The sequence below is a fragment of the Haemaphysalis longicornis genome, unplaced genomic scaffold, assembly GCF_048455015.1.
Source record: "Haemaphysalis longicornis isolate Haplotype H1 unplaced genomic scaffold, Haemaphysalis longicornis Haplotype H1 scaffold_3, whole genome shotgun sequence".
NCBI lineage: Eukaryota > Metazoa > Arthropoda > Arachnida > Ixodida > Ixodidae > Haemaphysalis > Haemaphysalis longicornis.
Window position 1 is genome coordinate 200380836 of NW_027526335.1, and position 18668 is coordinate 200399503.

At 44.7% G+C, this 18668-nt stretch overlaps 1 protein-coding gene across 1 annotated transcript in view; it reads left to right on the plus strand.

Moving 5' to 3' along the window:
- Positions 1 to 16868, plus strand: part of LOC144175645 (sodium-coupled monocarboxylate transporter 2-like) — a 42159-nt gene extending 25291 nt beyond the window's left edge. The window contains exons 11-15 of the mRNA XM_077704695.1: positions 5991 to 6077; positions 8927 to 9099; positions 9923 to 10026; positions 16579 to 16679; positions 16746 to 16868. Of these exons, the coding sequence (XP_077560821.1) occupies positions 5991 to 6077; positions 8927 to 9099; positions 9923 to 10026; positions 16579 to 16679; positions 16746 to 16838 (558 nt within the window). The 3' untranslated portion in view covers positions 16839 to 16868. The remainder of the gene's footprint in view (positions 1 to 5990; positions 6078 to 8926; positions 9100 to 9922; positions 10027 to 16578; positions 16680 to 16745) is intronic.
- Positions 16869 to 18668: the final 1800 nt, after the last annotated feature.

Consider the following 18668-nt stretch of genomic DNA (forward strand, 5'->3'; position numbering starts at 1 on the left):
TAGGGCTTGTGAGGTATCAAATTAAAGGTCTCGAATAGGGGAATCACGAGGGAGAAATTAAAAACTGCTTACTGGTTATGGTCCGGAGATAGTCACGTGAGTCACGAATTGGGTTAAAAGTCAAAGTGGTGCCACTAGGGCGTGTGGGGTATCAAATTAAAGGTATCGATGAGGGGAATCACGGGGAACAAATTACAAATTGCGTCCTGGTCATATTCATGAGACAGTCATGTGAGTCATGGATTGGGTTAAAAGTCAATATGAGGCCACTAGGGGTTGTGAGGTATCAAATTAAAGGTCTTAATGAGTGGAATCGCGTGGGATAAGTTAAAAATTGCTTCCTTGTCATAGTCATGAGATTGTCATGTGAGTCATGGATTAGGTTAAAAGTCAAAGTGATGCCACCAGGGCTTGTGAGGTATCAAATTAAAGGCCTCGATTAGGGGAATCGCGTGGGACAAGTTAAAAATTGCTTCCTGGTCATAGTCATGAGACAGTCATGTGAGTCATGGATTCGGTTAAAAGTCAAAGTGGTGCCACTAGGACTTGTGAGGTATCAAATTAAAGGTCTCGAATAGGGGAATCACGAGGGAGAAATTAAAAACTGCTTACTGGTTATGGTCCGGAGATAGTCACGTGAGTCACGAATTGGGTTAAAAGTCAAAGTGGTGCCACTAGGGCGTGTGGGGTATCAAATTAAAGGTATCGATGAGGGGAATCACGGGGAACAAATCACAAATTGCTTCCTTGTCATAGTCATGAGATTGTCATGTGAGTCATGGATTAGGTTAAAAGTCAAAGTGATGCCACCAGGGCTTGTGAGGTATCAAATTAAAGGCCTCGATTAGGGGAATCGCGTGGGACAAGTTAAAAATTGCTTCCTGGTCATAGTCATGAGACAGTCATGTGAGTCATGGATTAGGTTAAAAGTCAATGTGAGGCCACTAGGGCTTGTGAGGTATCAGAATAAAGGTCTCGATGAGGGGAATCGCGCGGGACAAATTAAAAATTGCTTCCTGGTCATAGTCATGAGACAGTCATGTGAGTCATGGATTGGGTTAAAAGTCAAAGTGGTGCCACTAGGGCTTGTGAGGTATCAAATTAAAGGTCTCGATGAGTGGAATCGCGTGGGACAAGTTAAAAATTGCTTCCTGGTCATAGTCATGAGACAGTCACGTGAGTCACAAATTGGGTAAAAGTCAAAGTGGTGCCACTAGGGCTCGTGAGGTATCAAAATAAAGGTCTCGATGAGGGGAATAATGGACAAATTAGAAATTGCATCCTGGTTATAGTCACGAGCTTGTCACGTGAGTTATAGATTGGGTTAAAAGTGAAAGTGGTGCCACTAGGGCTTCTGAGGTATCAAATTAAAGCTGCCGATTAGGAGAATTACGTGGGACAAATTAAATATTGCTTCCTGCTTATATTCATGGGATAGTGGCGTAAGTCATAGATTGGGGTAAAAGTCAAAGTGATGCCCTAGAGCTTGTTATCGCCCTCCCGAATGTAAAAAGCAAGTTGCACATTCGAGAGGGGGGCTGATGGGGTGTTGAAAAGTGTGCTAGGAATGTGTGTTCGCGCTGGTAGTGAAAGCAACAATAGCATATCTGCACAAGATCCCGGCATCCCAAAGTCCAAAGTCGGCCATGAGTCGTTCGGGGAAAATTCGTTTTTTAAGCTCGCCGCGAGCAGACTTGTTCAGTTTGTGCTTCCTTCAAGCTCCCCTATTCTAAGGGAAGATTTTGTGCGTCTTCAATATTACTGGGGACTTTCTGACCCGTTTCGGAATGAGAACAGAATGAGCTCTGCATGCTGAGTGGTCGACGCAGCTCCGGTGCTTCCGAATAGGACGTTATCTACCGGGGCCCAATCGCGAAAGGAAGCCACATCTCTTACCGCACATTGGGCAGGGGTCGTTTGCTTTCGCGAAAAAAAAAGGCTGTTTGGGTGTATTTTCACAGCAATAAACACCTTTTCCTGATTTAGCGTCAAGAAAACTATAAAGGAATGCTACCAACATATGTTTTGAAAAGCTCTTCAGCAGCCCTTTAAAAGCATGTTGAGCTTTTAATATGTTTGGAATCGTGTTTTTTCTATTTCCGATATTTTTCTAAAAAAACATGAAAAAAAATTTTTTTCACGCCCTTCACTATTTGATGGAAATTACAACTCTACTGTGGTGGCATCTCCTTGCAATTAGAAATGAAGCTTTTGTCTTATATATAAAAAATAAATATATTCATTTGTTTTGTTTGTTTATTGCTACTTTGTTACTTGTGGCTGATATGCCATGTGAAGCAACGTACGTAGCACCATCACAATAATGTACCAGGATGGTAAACATATCTATGGTGCTTTACGTTTTTATGGTAGTAAACAAATATACACATGACGAACCAGCGCGCTTCGGAAGCCTTTTACATCCCCTGGCAGTCTTACAGCAGTAACTGAAAATAGCACCCGCTGCAGTGGCTCAGTTATGCTGCTGAGCCCAAGGACGCGGGTTTGATCCCGTTCGCGATCTCTGCTTTTCTTATGGAGGAGAAAAAAAGGCGATCGTATGTCGAGATTTTGTCGCGCGTTAAAGGTGCGCAGGTGCTCAAAAGTAATCCAGAGCCCTCGTGGCCCAGGTGCACAGCCGCGGCGCGTAAACTCTCATAACTTGAATTTAAAAAGGCCCTATATCTCCATTCTTTGCTGCAACTGCCATCGAAAGACAGTAGTCGTCTGCCATCCGAGCCTGTAAAACCCCCTTGTGTCCCCCCCACCCTGGTCTCTTTCGCTCCCCCTCAACCACCATAGATGCAGTCGAAGTTTGCTCAATTTGATCCGACTCTCCTGCGTTCGCTGCATCTGTTCAGAGCTCTTTTTTCTATGGCTCTTTGGCGCGAGTTAACAGCCCCCCAAAAAAAGCAACACACAGCGCCTCAAGAAAGCAAGCAGTGCTTGCTCCAAAGTAGTGGATAGGGAGCGTCGTGCTGCTAGGGGGAAAAGAAACTGGAGCCACCGTCGGGAAAAGAGTTGTCAATCATGAAGCTGAGGAATTTGAAATGCCGGTGAAGTAAAAATATAATATTTTCCAGCAGTCCCATGACGCCACCTGATTGCAGCGCCAGACTTTCCTGTAGTGAAATTTGTTATAAACGACTTCATGCTCTAGAGAGTATGTTGCAAGCCACCGACAGAACGAGTAACGCCAGTCACGTGATGCGCCGTCCAGAATGACTGTCCCCAAGAATACTCGTGGCGACGTCACCCACTTCTTAGGGAATGCGCGGCGCAACAGCGCCATGACGCGCCCTGCAAGACGTTTCGAAGGGTTACTCTTTTAACGTGACAGCACTATACTGTCTTTTCTGCTCCTTAAAAGTGTAATGAATAAATCGACATGCATGTATTCCAATATACAGATACCTGTTTGTGTCGTCTTGGTACAACTATTCACAACTATCTGAACACTGGAACCACGATTTGTAAACTATTCCACCATAAAAATAAGGAACGTTTATGAGAGGCTGTGACCACCTCTTTCGTGCAACCTGTAACGCTATCTTAGGAGTAATCACTTGTTCTTGTATTTTGAGCCCATTCTCCCTTTGGTTCTCCTTAAGTCGCTTCTCGCTTCGTCTTCTCCAACTGTGCCTCTGAACGTGTGGAAGCAATTTTGTAGCTTCGGCAGCAACGAAAATTGATCACTTCGATTGTTTCAGCTTGTCCCGCAAAACGACATATTGCCGCACTAGTGACGCCGCAGCTGCGAATTCGTTTGTCAATTCGCACCATATAGAGCGGGCTTATGGCACCCTACTTGCATTTACGCTTAGGGCAATAGATCCATTTTTGCCACAAGTGTGGTTCCAGAACATGAATACTCATCCGCCCACTTTCATTCCAATACCGTATCAATTCGAGGCGCAGACAAAGAAGTGGCTATGATTATCATTGCAACGATCGTCCTTCTGCAGCTCCGCTAGACATCTTGTACCTCATCACATAGCTTAGCTTTGAGGCTCACTTCATTCGACTGTTACAGTATATATGCCCAAATCCGAGTAACGGTTTTTGCAGTGGCTCAGAAAAATCAGCCCGCATTTAGAAAGATCCCCGTACAAATATTTTCCGGGGTGGGCTGACAGCAACACATGTGAAGTTCCCACTGCATTCCCTCCTCACCCTTGTGTTACTTCACCATCGCGCCCCGCTTGGGCCAACTACATTATGCAACCGGCCAGCGCGGACGGTGCGCAAGCCGTGTATTGGCACGGAGTGTTCTGCGAAGGCCGCATTACCTTGGTTACACAAGCGGATGCCATAGAAATGCTGCACCTTATCAATATTATTTTATTTTATGAGCAATAATATGGATTACGATCGAAACTGTGTAGCATATGTTATACAACTCCCAGACGGCAGATCAAATCATCTTTCGAGCGAATGACATTTGCTTTATGTCAATGTTTCAGCGCTACACGACAACACCGAAGGACGTTTGAGATGAATGATATTTAGCGGCGAACCGTGGTTCGGGAGCTCATTCAGCGGCGAATAGAGTGGCCTCGACAGCAGTGCCGCATCAACAGTGAAGAAAGTTCACTAATACACCGAAAAATACGGTTTCTAAAAAGTGTCAGCACACATATTTCCCCTTCATATTGTGTTTAAAATAAAGAAAGGCAAACAAGTACTATGTAAAGATAAAATCGCGCCCACAATGTGCGCTGTACCCTAATACGGATTCTTCGCGGACTTGTGTCGGCTTGTAATATCAACTGATGTCACTTAAACTGGTGATCTTTCTAACTTTATTTAAAGATATTCCTTCGTTATCTTTTCAAAAAATAGATTGTATGAAAGCATTCTAGATGGAGACCTTTCATTTGATCTCCCCCAAGCCCCAGTAGCGTCACACTCACGGTTAACCCAACCTATGACTCACGTGACTATCTCATGAGTATAACTAGGAAGCAATTTTTAATTTGTCACATGTGATTCCCCTCATCGAGACCTTTAATTTGATACCTCACAAGCCCTACTGGCACCACTTTCACTTTTAAACCAATTTGTGACTCACTTTACCATCTCATGACTATAACCAGTAAGCGACTTTTAATTTGTCCATGATTCCCCTCATCGAGGCCTTTATTTTGATACCTCACGAGCCCTAGTGGAACCACTTTGACTTTTACCCAATTTGTGACTCACGTGACTATCTCATGACTATAACAAGAAAGCAATTTTTAATTTGTCCCACGTGATTCCCCTCATCGAGACCTTTAATTCGATACCCCACAAGCCCTAGTGGCACCACTTTGACTTTTAACCCAATCTATGACTCACATGACTATCTCATGACTATGACCAGGAAGCAATTTTTAACTTGTCCCACGTGATTCCACTCATTAAGACCTTCAATTTGATACCTCACATGCCCTAATGACATCAATTTGACTTTACCCTGTCAATGACCACGAATTAATTAACTTAAATTTTACGTAATTAAAATGAACGCGCGTCGCCCGGACCTAGTTTCTGGCAAAAAATGTGCGTTTCACGTGACCAACATCATCACGGTAACGAGCGGTTGCACTTTTAAACTGCACGTAAACCCGCGTGCTCCACATTCACACGCCAGGAAATACCCAGTTCAGTTTTGCGATTTTCTTCCGCTGGTGGCGCTGTTGAACGGCGCCAGCAGCGCCACCTGTCCCACGTTCGGGCCCCTTATTCCTTCCGCGCGCACGTGGTGGCGGGAATGGCGGAACGCCACATGCGTCTAGTTCCTTCCGCCTACTCGGTTTGGTGGTAGCCGTATATGCCAGTGCATATAAAACCACACAGACAAGACAATAAATGTGCGCCGTCATTTTTTTTCCGAACGAACACTGATCAAGAAAAATGCAGTAGTTCCTACCTTTGGTCAAAATTTTGCGCCTCCCAATCTGTGCTGGTCATCCAACTGGAATGGCTCGTAATCCTTTGTTTCGTTTCAGGCCTTTATGATGGCGAACACTGCGGCTACAGCACCTTTCACGGGACTGTGCCTTCTCGCGGTCCTGTTTCCATTTGTCCACTCGAAGGTATGCGCAGTGGGCAGCAATATTGTCATCTTAGCCTACATGTGCGTACTACTGCCATATTTAAAATAGGACAGCAGAAGTCTTTCGAACCAGCTTTTTTTTACTCAATATGGTCCACCAGTGAAATGAACTTGGGCTGCTCCGTGGGATTTCGTGCAGTATACGCAGTCATTGCGAGCCATGATTACAGTAGAGGCTAATAAAGGAAATACCACTCTTTATTGTAGTACCACGGAATGTTAGAAATAGTAGCATTTTGCGTATGCTGCAGACAGTTGTGCTTTTATGAAAACTGAACGTATGTCGTAGTGGCACGAGCCGCTCGAGCAAAGCAAACAGGATTTCCTTGCACCATACGTAAGACCAAAATGGCACAATCCGGTTTAAACGAAAGGCTACGAATCAAAAGAAGGTCGGGCACGGGGTTGGCAGAGTGCCGCCCTTGACATCGGCTCGCTTTGAATCTGGATGGCCTCTCCCACCCGGCGGGCTTAGTGCCTGCAGAAAGTTGCCACCTGCAGCGCCTCCGGGGAGCGGCTCACGGTGAAGGCAGTGCATTTACGGCGTCACTCAAGTTTAAAGGGGCCTCTAAGGCAAAACTTTCAAGGCAGAGTGGCTGACAGATTCAACCGCGTTGTCAACACTTGAAGGGAAGTGCAATTTTTTTCATTATTTTGTGTACGCATGGAAACAGGATTGAAATAACGATGTGGGCGTACACTGATGAAACAGTGTGCATCACTGGTGACGAAAAAAGTTCTATTCTAAGTCGTATGACGAGTTTAGCTATTTTTGATTCGGGCAGGTACACAAAGGGTACGACTTCGCTGTTCTATAAATTGAACACCTGAAATATTTCCGAGATAATGCTTCAAATTTAAAATGCTCCTTATGTATTGGTATGATACGCACAACGTTTTTGTTTGCAGGCTTTACAATTTTTCGTATACATAATTTCTTAAGCGTTATCAACTGCAAACTCACGAAAAATTTCAAACACTTTATGCTGAGCATATATGCTTAAACAAAACTATTAGAAGAAGTAAGAAATTGCCACATAGTAGGCAGTGTCGTCAATTTAGCTAATTTGTATTTATATATAGATCTAGCTCCTTGTGGACTCAATTAACTACCAAAAATTCTGTTCATGGACGATTAGCTGGTTACTTTCAGCTCCTGTGTTCGAAACCTAGCTCCTAATTTAGCTACTTTATGTTTAGTCCAGGGAAGTTTCGGAATCACCTTGTTGTTGTGGATGACTAATCGCTACACGTATGCTACACACGAGGTAACAGATGTTACTTATTTGCCGTGACTCTACAAGAAGGTACATACCACACCAAGATGTACTGTGTCTCAAGGCAACGGAGAAAACTGTCAAAAAGAGAGAGCAAACGTAAATACAAAAGCAGTCTGCTGAAGCTTCTGCCCCTCTGCGTCGCTGAAAAAGAAAAAGAGCACTTCAAGAATAGAGAGGCTGTGTGATGGTACGGCTTCTTAGGAGTGTCGCTTATCGCGTGGGGAAACTGATTAGCATGAAATTAATGCTCGCTTTACATTTGCGTACACCCTTTGTCAAAATTTTGTGGGCCAATCCCAAGCCTTCTCGACAACACAGAACTCAAAGTATCGGCGTTACCTTCAATTGTGACTGTATATTTTAAGGCAGTAAGAAAAAAAAAGTGTTTTTTCTAGCTTTCCTACGTAAAAAGTTTCCACCTCACTCGGGATGTAAGCTTGTACATTGAATTTTTTGCAGTCTGCGCGTTTCCTGTTTGTTCCCCAAAATTCTGACAAAGACTGTACATGTGCATACGGTTGAGTCAACATTCCTATAACTCAAACGCTATGTGGACAAAACACGAGTTCGAGAAACTTTAATTTCCTGTGGAGCGGGCGTGTTTCATGAACACGGCGTATAGTCTCATCGACAGTATTTTTAATAGAATCAAAAAGCAAAGAGCTTTCATATTATCTGTTAGTATGGTGGTCGTGGGTCTGAAGTTTACATTCTAATGTAAACCTCAATTTTTTATTTAATGTGTCCTTCAGCAATGGAATATGTGTATCTGAAAAACAATCCACGCTGACCACTGGTAGAACATCCATTCCACTGCTAATGACAATTATTTGTGGCTTGCAAACATGGCAACGAATCACAATGTAGAAAGGCTTCGCGCAGGGCTACAGAATCAGTTTTGATTTCATACCCCTTTAGGTCGGCGATATAGTATATGTAGTTCATTTTTCGCATGTTTGCAGAGCAGTGATGTATTCTTAGCTCGTCTTTTATGAACCCGCCTTTGACAACTTGTAAAAACTACGACTGCACTAAATTGTTGCTTTGGTAATAGGAGAACATTTATACTTTGTTCGTACATGCTCTGCGCAGTTTTTAATGTTTTCAAGCTGTGTTTATAATTTCAGAGTAATACAGCGGTCAACAATTGCGCTATATAGAGATAGCGTATTAAAAAGCGATTGGAAACGAAATTTCGCTACGTTTAACTTCCTGCTGGATTTTCTAACTTCTTCTAGATACTTTGACGTCCCCATCTAGCTAATTTTGCTCGCCGACATTTGGCAACACTGATAGCCGACTGAACAAAGCAGCATGGGATAGATGCTTTAGATTTTCGTAGTTTTGGGTGGGAAAAATAGAGCAGGATACGGTGCTTGTATTACTTCACCACGGCAGCCATAAACATTCCGCGTGAATGTAATTCGAGGGAAATATGAGCACGAAGTCGAAATAACCCACCATAGTTTCTAATACCAATTCTACAAAAGTGCCGTTAGATAAAACAACTCGCAATATAATGTGACGATTTCTGTGTGACATTTTGCAGGGTGCCGGCATTGCGACCCTGCTCGTTACGGCATATCAAATTTATCACTTGGTCCAAACCATCGCAAGTGAAACAAATCCGCCAAGAATGCCGGTATCCCTGCAATATTGCCCCGCCAACTTCAGCCGAAGTGTTTTGGCAACAAATGAAAGCTGCCGGCAATTTACAACTGGGTAAGAATGCGGAATAGTTATTGTAGATCCTTTGATTGCTGCCCTTTATACGTGGTTACTACAAATGCAGCCAGTACAGTTCTGTCAGTTCTCCGCATTTCTCGTTGGCGCGGAAGGTGAGCGCTTTGGAATCGCGAAAATGTTGCTAGTGGTAGCTTTCGCATTAAACAGATTTTTACTTTTTAAAGCCGCTTTTAAGAAGTCGGAGCATTCATTTTGATTAAACACTTTTGACGGAAGTGCAGAGAAAATTCCCGCCGGGTGGAAACCGAACCCAAGACCTCCCACGACCTCCGTCGGGGGGTCGGCTCCCACCCAGCGGGAATTTTTTTTCCACTTTCTTTCTGTCTTTCCAAATTCTTTATCTGTTTTAATGACCTACAAAATTTGTCCTTTTGCTTTCCGAGGTTATATATAGGTTATATATCTATATATATATATATATATATATATATATATATATATATATATATATATATATATATATATATATATATATATATATATATATATATATATATATATATATATATATATATATATATATATATATATATACATACATATATATATGAAGAAATATTTATTGGGGACTTAATGTAAAACTTATCAATCTATACGAAAATCCTACTGTTACGCTCTGCATAAGAGGCTTGAAATCGCTATAAAGAATGTGTAACCGTCCTAAACTCCTGGATCTGGTGGCATGTCCTTGTTAAAGACATTTTTAGAACGCTTGTGTCCTTGATGTCCTGTCTAGGAAAAAAGTAGTTTACTTCACAAGGTAGTAAACAAATAGCAAATTTTGTTTCCTCTTTTTCAGACCTTCAGAATCATTCTTTATCTTGCGCTTGTCGTATTACTGGAGTAGCTTTTTTGCCCTCTTCGCAACTATTTTGGCCGGGATTCTTCTGAGCGCTCTAACAGGTAAGAAGTTCGTATAGTAGTCATACGCTGGAAATTTGTAATCGCCCCTTAAATTTTGGCACCATGAAAGATGAGAAAAATTCTTCCTGAACACGTACAGGCCGTCCTCAAAATTTGAATATTTTTACCGATTCGCATATTGAGCGTTGTGTGCATAAAAAGGGGGGGGGGATAATGAAATACATGGAAAGTAAGTAAGTAGTGAGTAAGTATTGTTGAATAAGGCGGACGTAGCCTTGCATAGCGGCCGGCAATTGCTCCGCCTAATCCTCCCCAATCCCATATCAAAACTCTCAAAGTCATCACACCTCACTTAGTCCTAAAATAACAGACACACAATGTCACCACACCTCAGTCCTGTGGACTGCAGGAATCCGAGTAGGAGATAAGACACCTCCCTTCGCACAATCCACTGGTCCCTAGGAAAAATCATGTCCTCCGATGTAGCATGTGGCACTCCTAACTTCTGGAGATCACGAAAAAAGCTTGTCCGCTCAGGGTTGGTTTTGGAGCAGTTCATAATGAAGTGATCAATGTCACCATTCACGCTGCACGAGGGGCACAAAGGGGATGAAACAATGTTGATTTTATGTAGCCAAGCTGGTGTACGGGCTGAGCCTGTTCTTACTCGCAGGAGAAGACAGGCTTCGGCTCTTTTCAGGCCTTTCGTCACGACTGGTTGATGTACTGGTCGCCACAGCTGCCTAAAGTGCTCGCGAATGGTCTGCTTCTGTATGCGTTGGAAATCCCACCGCGTTTGCACCGTCCTTGTAGAAGATAAGGCGTACTTGGCTAAGCTGTCAGCATGTTCGTTTCCCGCTACACCGACGTGCGACAGGATCCGCTGGAATTGCACGGTGAAGCCTTCATGCTTAAGCCGCTTTAGTAGAATTAGGGATCGCTGACAGGTCGTTTCAACAGGTATGCCCCGCTGCAACAGATGAAGGCCTGACTTTGAATCGCTGAATATTGTGACTTTTTGCCTTTCAAACGATGACAGTTGGCGCAACTCTGCTTCTATGGCAACACACTCACTCACTGTAGATGAAACCAAAGGCGTCACCCTAGCAGCCCACGAAATATTCAAACTGGGTATGAAAAACGCCGCCCTGCACACCCCACTTTTTCCGTCAACCGATCCATCAGTGTATATGTGCACAGAGTCCCCGTATTCTCGTTCCAAATGCTCCAGCACCAGCGATCGTGCTTCAGCAATAGGTGTACAACGCTTCGAGCGCATATGAGGGGTGGTCAATGCACAACCCACACTCTCGTGGGACCAAGGCGGGTCCAAAGTAGCCGTTTTCTCAGTCCATTTCGGACACAGCCTCCAAGAGTGTTTAGGGTTGCATGAGCACGAGACTCTACCCTTAATCGTAGATGCCGCAGTAATGCTAAGCCAGCACTTGTTTCTCCCAGGCGTAGCACTTGCATAAGCAAACGTTGAGACGCCTGAAGACGAAGAGGTGTTGACAACGCCTCATCGAGGGTCTTGTTTCCAGCTTCTTGAGGGACGCCAAGAGACAGCCTAAGCCCTTTCCTGCATAAGGATTCCAACGGCTCGAATTGTGTCTCTGAAGACGGCATGAGAGGCAGCTGATAAAGCATGCGGTTCACGATCAAGGCTTCGTGCAACTTGACCATAGAGGTTGGGTGGTTTCCCCACGTCACACCAACAATTCTCCTCAGTAGATTAAGTCTGGGCGCACAGAGGAAACCATAGAGTCGACGGCCTTTCGCCAATTCAGCCTATGGTCGAGAACAATTCCTTGAAATCGAGCATGAGTAGCTTGGCGGATGGAGATGCCATTCAGTTCTATCCTCAGACACGCAGACCGGCGTCGTACACCAGAAAATAGAACAAAACACGATTTCTCCTCTGATATAGTCAACCCTACTGTTGAAAGATACGCTTGAACAGTTGAAACAACATGTTGTGCTATAACACGCAATCGCTTTGTCTGGTATCCGGTGAGCCAGATGGAGATGTCATCCGCATCTATTGACAGACGAGCTTTTGACTGGTGGCTCTTAAGCGTAGAAGGCAGGGCAGACATGGCTACATTGAAGAGAATGGGCGACAGAACACTGCCCTGTGGTACGCCTCGTACTACAGTCCTTTTTGAACTAAAAACATTCTCCATCCGCACCTGCATGAAGGGGTCGGTCAAGAAGACTCGAATGAAGCGGAGTAGGTGTCCTGTCACCTCCATTTCTTGCAGATGACTCAAAATAGCACTTGGCAAGACAGAGTCGTATGCCTTAGCCACATCAAGAAACACCACTACGGAGGACAAGCCATAAGCTCTATTATGTTCTAAGTGGCTGACCAAATCCAGTACACTGTCTTGGGTGCTCAGCCGCTGGCGGAAGCCAGTCATGCAGGCAGGAAGCTTTTTCTAATGCTCTCGCCAACACATCAGTCTAGCACACACTAGCTTTTCCATGAGCTTTGAGACACAAGAAGAAAGTGACACCGGCCTGTATGATGAGAGATCTGCTGTATCTTTGTTAGGTTTAGGCACCGGTACCACCCAGGCCAGCTTCCACGATGACGGAATGTCCCCTGTCGTCCAAATATGGTTAAAAAATTCTAGGAGACTATGCTGGGACTCCAATGGCAAGTTAAGTAGCATTTGGTTCGTGATGCCGTCAGGGCCAGCTGCACACCGTTTGCGTAAGCTAGCGAGGGCTGTTTGGAGCTCCCTCAGCGTGAATGGGGTATCCAGTGCTGAAACTGAGGAGTAAGCGTCAGCCGTTGATGCACTACTGCGTAATTGCAGTGACACGTCTGTTACGCATGGTGATGTCGAAGATGCGTACACGTCAGCGAACTCCTCAGCCAGAGATGGTAAAGTCTTGCCTTTGATTAGAGCCATTGCAATAAACGGCTTGACAGGGCGACCTTTTCCCAAGAAGGGAGTTCACCACTCCCCAGATGAATAGCGAATACATGTAAACGAAAAGAGGTTTCAGAAGTATTTCTACAGAAAAACAGCTAATGTGGGATTCACAGCTTTTCAATTCTTGTTCCTTATTGGCATGACCTTAGTGCTTTGCATAATGCGGACGTATTAGTAGAAACTAAGAGGAAAAGGGAGTTGGCAGGGCATGTAATGTAGAGGCAAGATAGCCGTTGGCCGTTAAGGGTAACAGAGGGATCCCTAGAAAAGGCGTGCGTGGCAGGGGTGCCATAAAGTTCGGTTGGCAAAATGAGATCAAGAAGTTGGCGGGGATCAATTGGTCGCAGCTAGCGCAGGACCCGGGATAATTAGAGACCTATGGAAGAGGCCTTTGCTCTGCAGTGGGCATGGACAGGATGATGATGATAACAATTGGTTGAGCGGAAAATTCAGCCCGATTCGTTGGTGCTTTCTAACCTATTGACATTTAAGGTTGTCGAACAAAATACTTTTTTTTGTTGGGTTGGCGTGATAATGAAAATATTTTGGGGGTTACACTGTCATCATGCAAATGGTAAAACGTACCAAAGCGGCTACTTTTCACCCCTAAAAACGTGGAATAGCGATCTAATATCCCTTGTTGACTGCGAAAACAAAAATTTGACCACAGTGCCCTTTCATTATCATACCGGTTCCACTTCAACCTTGTGGAACGGGCATTATTTTAACGTGGTAATACTTTTAAGGGCGTTTTTAAAAGGAAGATTTGTGTAATTTACACGGCGGCCTTGCCATTTACTAGACACATTCTTTTTGCTTTATGCCGACGTCATAATGACGCAAGGCCTGCTTATTGCATTTAAATTATCCAACAAACTTTCTACAAAACGATCAGCATACATTCCAGCTAGTTCTTTCGATGTGTGGGCTGGTATTGCCTGCCCTTTTAAGTGCGAATGTACTTTATAAGCGACCCCGAACCTTCCGCCGTCCGCATAGCAACAGCTGCGTGTGCACGCGCTTTTCGTCTTCCTTAGCAACGGGGGGAGATGGGCGCGCGCTGCCTGGCCGCTGACATGGCTCATACCCACGTGGGAGATTGGCCAGGAATAAGTGCGAATGCACTTCTTAAGCGAGCCTGAATCGTCGCGCTCGCATAGCGCCTCCTCTCCCCCCTCGCCTACTCTCCTAAGGCCCCTTTACTACTCTCCAGCTCGCAACACCCTCTCTCGGCGCGCCAGCCAGGCCACTACACTATATAAAAAAAAACAGCATCCGGCGCCAGGTTTCGATCTGCGGACTTTGCGGCCGCAGCGCGACGCTCTACCGACTAAGCCACGGACGCGACGTTGATATCAGTGTTAGTAACGCGCCTTATATCTTTAACGCATTCAAACTACGTCGTCAGCGGCGTGCTTTGGCGACTCAGCGGCGTTATAGCGGCTTGATAACTGCGTGGTGTACACGTGATACTACAAACCCGCTAGTTCTGCATTCTCTCACGTGACTGCGCCTCCTCTCCCTTCACTCCGGTCGGCGCTTCGCAGCTGCGGTGCGCTGCGGTGCGGTGCGCTCCTCCTCTCGAACATACACGTTAATTCACCAAGATTTCCGCAGAGGGACAAACGAGGCGTGTTAAGCCGAACGTGATCACGAGGGGGTGGTAATGTAACTAACGGGCAAAATGCCACCAAACTTCAACAAACTCCCCCTCATAGCATCACCCCGTGCTTCGCCCTTCCTCATACTCCCCTTCGGGGAAATGCGGGGGAATTTTTTATAAGTGTCTTTTTTACTGGCTGACCAGTGAAACGGTTGTAAATGGATTTCCTCGTTTGGTTTCGGGGCATTTTAATATGAGGTGTGTAACCATAATGCACGACAAAAGGCTTCTACACTTAAAACTTTTTGTTGCGCCAGCACTCTGCGGATAAAGTAGAAACGATTACCCTAAAGGTGCGAGAGAACGCCCACCCAAAGTGCAGAGATATGATGCGAAAAATACGGGATTGGCGATCTTTTAGGCGGGGTGCGAAAAACTAGATAAATGTGTCCGTACCGCCAACCAAAACCGCGGAGATATCAAGAACAAATACCAGATGAGCGAACTTTCGACTCAAATGCGGTAATAACCAATACGTGATCGCATTAACACATGAATAGATAATTCGCGTTTATTTTCTTCGCTCATCGGCGGTAAAACCATCGATTTTAGCGGGTGGGCGATCATTAGGGCCTTTAAGTAAATCGAATATTTCACCCCTAAAGGGTGTTGGCAATGTTTTTCGGGTGCGCGCTCGCTCGGAACTTTACGGTGTCATAATATGAGGGAATAAAGGTAAGGCCAGTTTGGCAGCAGAAAATTGCGGAGAATGTACATTGCTGGGAGTTATTTAACACAGCTTCGAATAGAAAAAAATTCCCCCGCATTTCCCCGAGGGGGAGAATGTGAAAGTGCGAATGCACGGTTGTCGGCCCGCTTGCGGCGCTTGCGCTCGGCCCCCGCAGCCCACCGCCTCGCCGCCTTCTCTTCCATCTCTTCCATCGGGTTTGTAGTATCACGTGTACACCACGCAGTTATCAAGCCGCTATAACACCGCTGAGTCGCCAACGCACGCCGCTGACGACGTAGTTTGAATGCGTTAAAGATATAAGGCGCGTTACTAACACTGATACCAGCGTCGCGTCCGTGGCTTAGTCGGTAGAGCGTCGCGCTGCGGCCGCAAAGTCCTCGGATCGAAACCTGGCGCCTGATGCTGTTTTTTTTATATAGAGAGGAGGACTGCGTTAAAGATATAAGGCGCGTTACTAACACTGATATCAGCGTCGCGTCCGTGGCGTAGTCGGTAGAGCGTCGCGCTGCGGCCGCAAAGTCCTCGGATCGAAACCTGGCGCCGGATGATGTTTTTCTTTTATATATAGAGAGGAGGACTGCGGACGCCGCCGCCGCCGACGCCGCCGCCGCCGGCGGTGGAAGGTTTGGGGTCGCTTATAAAGTGCATTCGCACTTAAAATGTTTCTTGTCTGGACGGCGTAGTTTGGACAGCAACACAAAACCAATGTACACAGCGTTTCCGAGAGATCGAAAATAATGATTTTGAAATATCAGTGCACTTCCACTCTGTGGTGAAGGATAACCAGCGGTGCTGGGAGTAGGCAAAGAATTTCACGAAACAAACACGTAGTAGAAACTCGGTGTGATGATAAAGTCGTCCCCGCGGGTAATTTCAGTATTTTTTAAGATGCCTGCGTTATATTGATATGTACGGAGCACTTAAATAAAGCTGGCTTTGCCGCAATATTCAATTTTGTCTTCCGCTCTCGAAACGGGGATTTGCGCGTCGACTGCGTTTCCGTCCTCTGTATGCTCCCCGCTGCCGCTTTCGCCGTTCGGAGTGCATGGGGCGAAAGGACACGTGCCGACGATATACCGTCTCCTCCTCTGCCCGCGCTCTGATTGGTGGGCTCCCAATCTGGTGAAAGTGGAGTGCCTTATGGCGGTAGGTTCACAAAGCTGCCCAGCGTGACACCGAAGGACGGACGACATGGATCGAATTAGAACAGCTCCGCTGTTAAAAATATTGTTATGGTACTTCCCTCTGCTGACAAGTTTAATCAGTGAATGATGTGTTGACGATATTCATTTCAGGTGAGATGAGAAGTGAAGCGGCTAAGCCTCACCTGTGCAGTGATGTTATTCTCCGGATGTTGGGCAAACATCGACAGCCGTTGGGAATAGCAACAAATGAGGTAAGACGTTCGGTAGAAAGACGCTTGTCCAGGGCTCTGTGATTGTGCTTTGCTTGTTAATTTCAGGAAATTACAGAAATAAATCCGAAGCAAAGAAAACTGGCGTGTCAGCCTGAAAATAAAAATCTACTGGCCCAGGAATTCGAGACGTGCGCTTGACCTAGCTTCCCCATAACATAAAACTACGAGATGTTTATGAAATATAAAGTTGTAACATTAGCAAACCGAAAATAAACAGCGTTTACTTTACCCTGGCAACATTTTTCGTTCATTTTTGGTAGGATGTCTGCCACCTGTGGAAAAGTAATATTTTGTATAAATAGAGCTTTATTCGCAGTAAGAAATTGCAGAAGTCTGCAATGTCGCAGTGAATTTGTCATACGTCATATTGTAATGGTTCTTTTAGTTCTCTCAAACAAAGATCGGTTGTAAACATGATGAATTATCTTTGTTCAAAAAGATGCCATGCCGATCTTGTTTTGTCTTGTTTTGTCAATGGTGAACGTTTTCTTATTTTGATTGTTTCTTGGAATCATATCACCCTTTTTATTTTTGAGCGTATTATATTGTTACACTGTTGCTGCCAATGTTTTTTTTGTAAATATTACTTCCGTGTTAACTCATAGGGTCCAAGAACAGTCACTGTCATTGGGACCTTTGTCGGTAGGGCTTTTGTTTATGTACTTTTCTTACACACTTCAATAAACTCCTTCCTTCTTGTTTCTTCTTGTTCCTTCCTTCTTCTGTTGAGATTTTCAATACAGTGTTTCTGTTGGAATAAAAAACTAGGAAAAGCGTTGGTATACTTCTCTTATCTGAACAACTGCTTTAGGCTTCGAGGAATAATATTTTAAAAAGCCAGGCTTTTATGCCTTTACAACTTTGTATTGAGAAAGCAATTTTCTTCATTCGTCATGTCAGTGTGCGCGAAGCACAATAGTATCTTTGGTTTGAAATGCAAAACTCTGACGTTTAAACTCGTATAGCCAGGTAAAATATTGGTTTTGCAGTTTGGTGTACTTCGTGCATTGGTTATTTTGAATTTCCAAAATTACCTGGCTTTACGAGCAAGCACAAGCGCATTGTTTGCAAAAACCAGACCGGTATGATTCTACAGATTGCGTAAGAAGGTGACAGTATTCACAAAATATATGGTAAGTTAATTTTCCTGTTTGAGAAGCCGTTTGAAGCTAGTACATAGGAAGGGAACTAAAAAGCGGTGGATGGGAGTCAAAGAAGGTAGGAATACTTGCAGAGGAAATAAAAAGCACAGAGAGTACGTTCGAGCAAGTATCCCCTATAACGAACAAAACCTAATTTAGCCGACTGATAACAGCACCGCTTAGTACACGGTCGGCATTTTATATAGATGTACCAAACCTGTAGCGATACTGCACATGGCATCAGCGCAATACGAAGGGGATAAAATTAATATTCTATCAATCAAAACGCCGTCATTGTACACTTCGTGTTTTCTCCTTTTATGACCCCCCGAGTGAGCCAACTTTATATCCTCTGAAGCTTTTTGATCTAGAAAAACAAAAACTGGAGAGAGAGAGAGAGAGAGAGAGAGAGAGAGAGAGAGAGAGAGAGAGAGAGAGAGAGAGAGAGGGGGGGGACAGATTGAAATTCCTCAGCAAAAGCCAGGGCGTGAAACTGGAACATAGATTCTGTTCGATTCAGATGTGTACAACTCCGCGCTCCACAAATCCTTTGTCCCGGTGCAGTGCAAAGGCGTGGTTGCCCGGCCCTTTAGCTCTCCGGCAGCCCGACCAACGGTTATAGCAACATCAATTTTAGGTACACAGCGGAGATAAAGATTTCACTAACTTGACGGTAGGTGAGGCCTTAGTGCAGTCCCACAGCTGTCCGTTAATATGGGCTTTAATTTGCGCAGTATTTAGCAGTCGGTTTGCAGAGACATCTATTTTTATTGTTGTTCCTTGACGTTCACAAGCAGTGATTTAGCTATTATAAATGAGTGTGTTA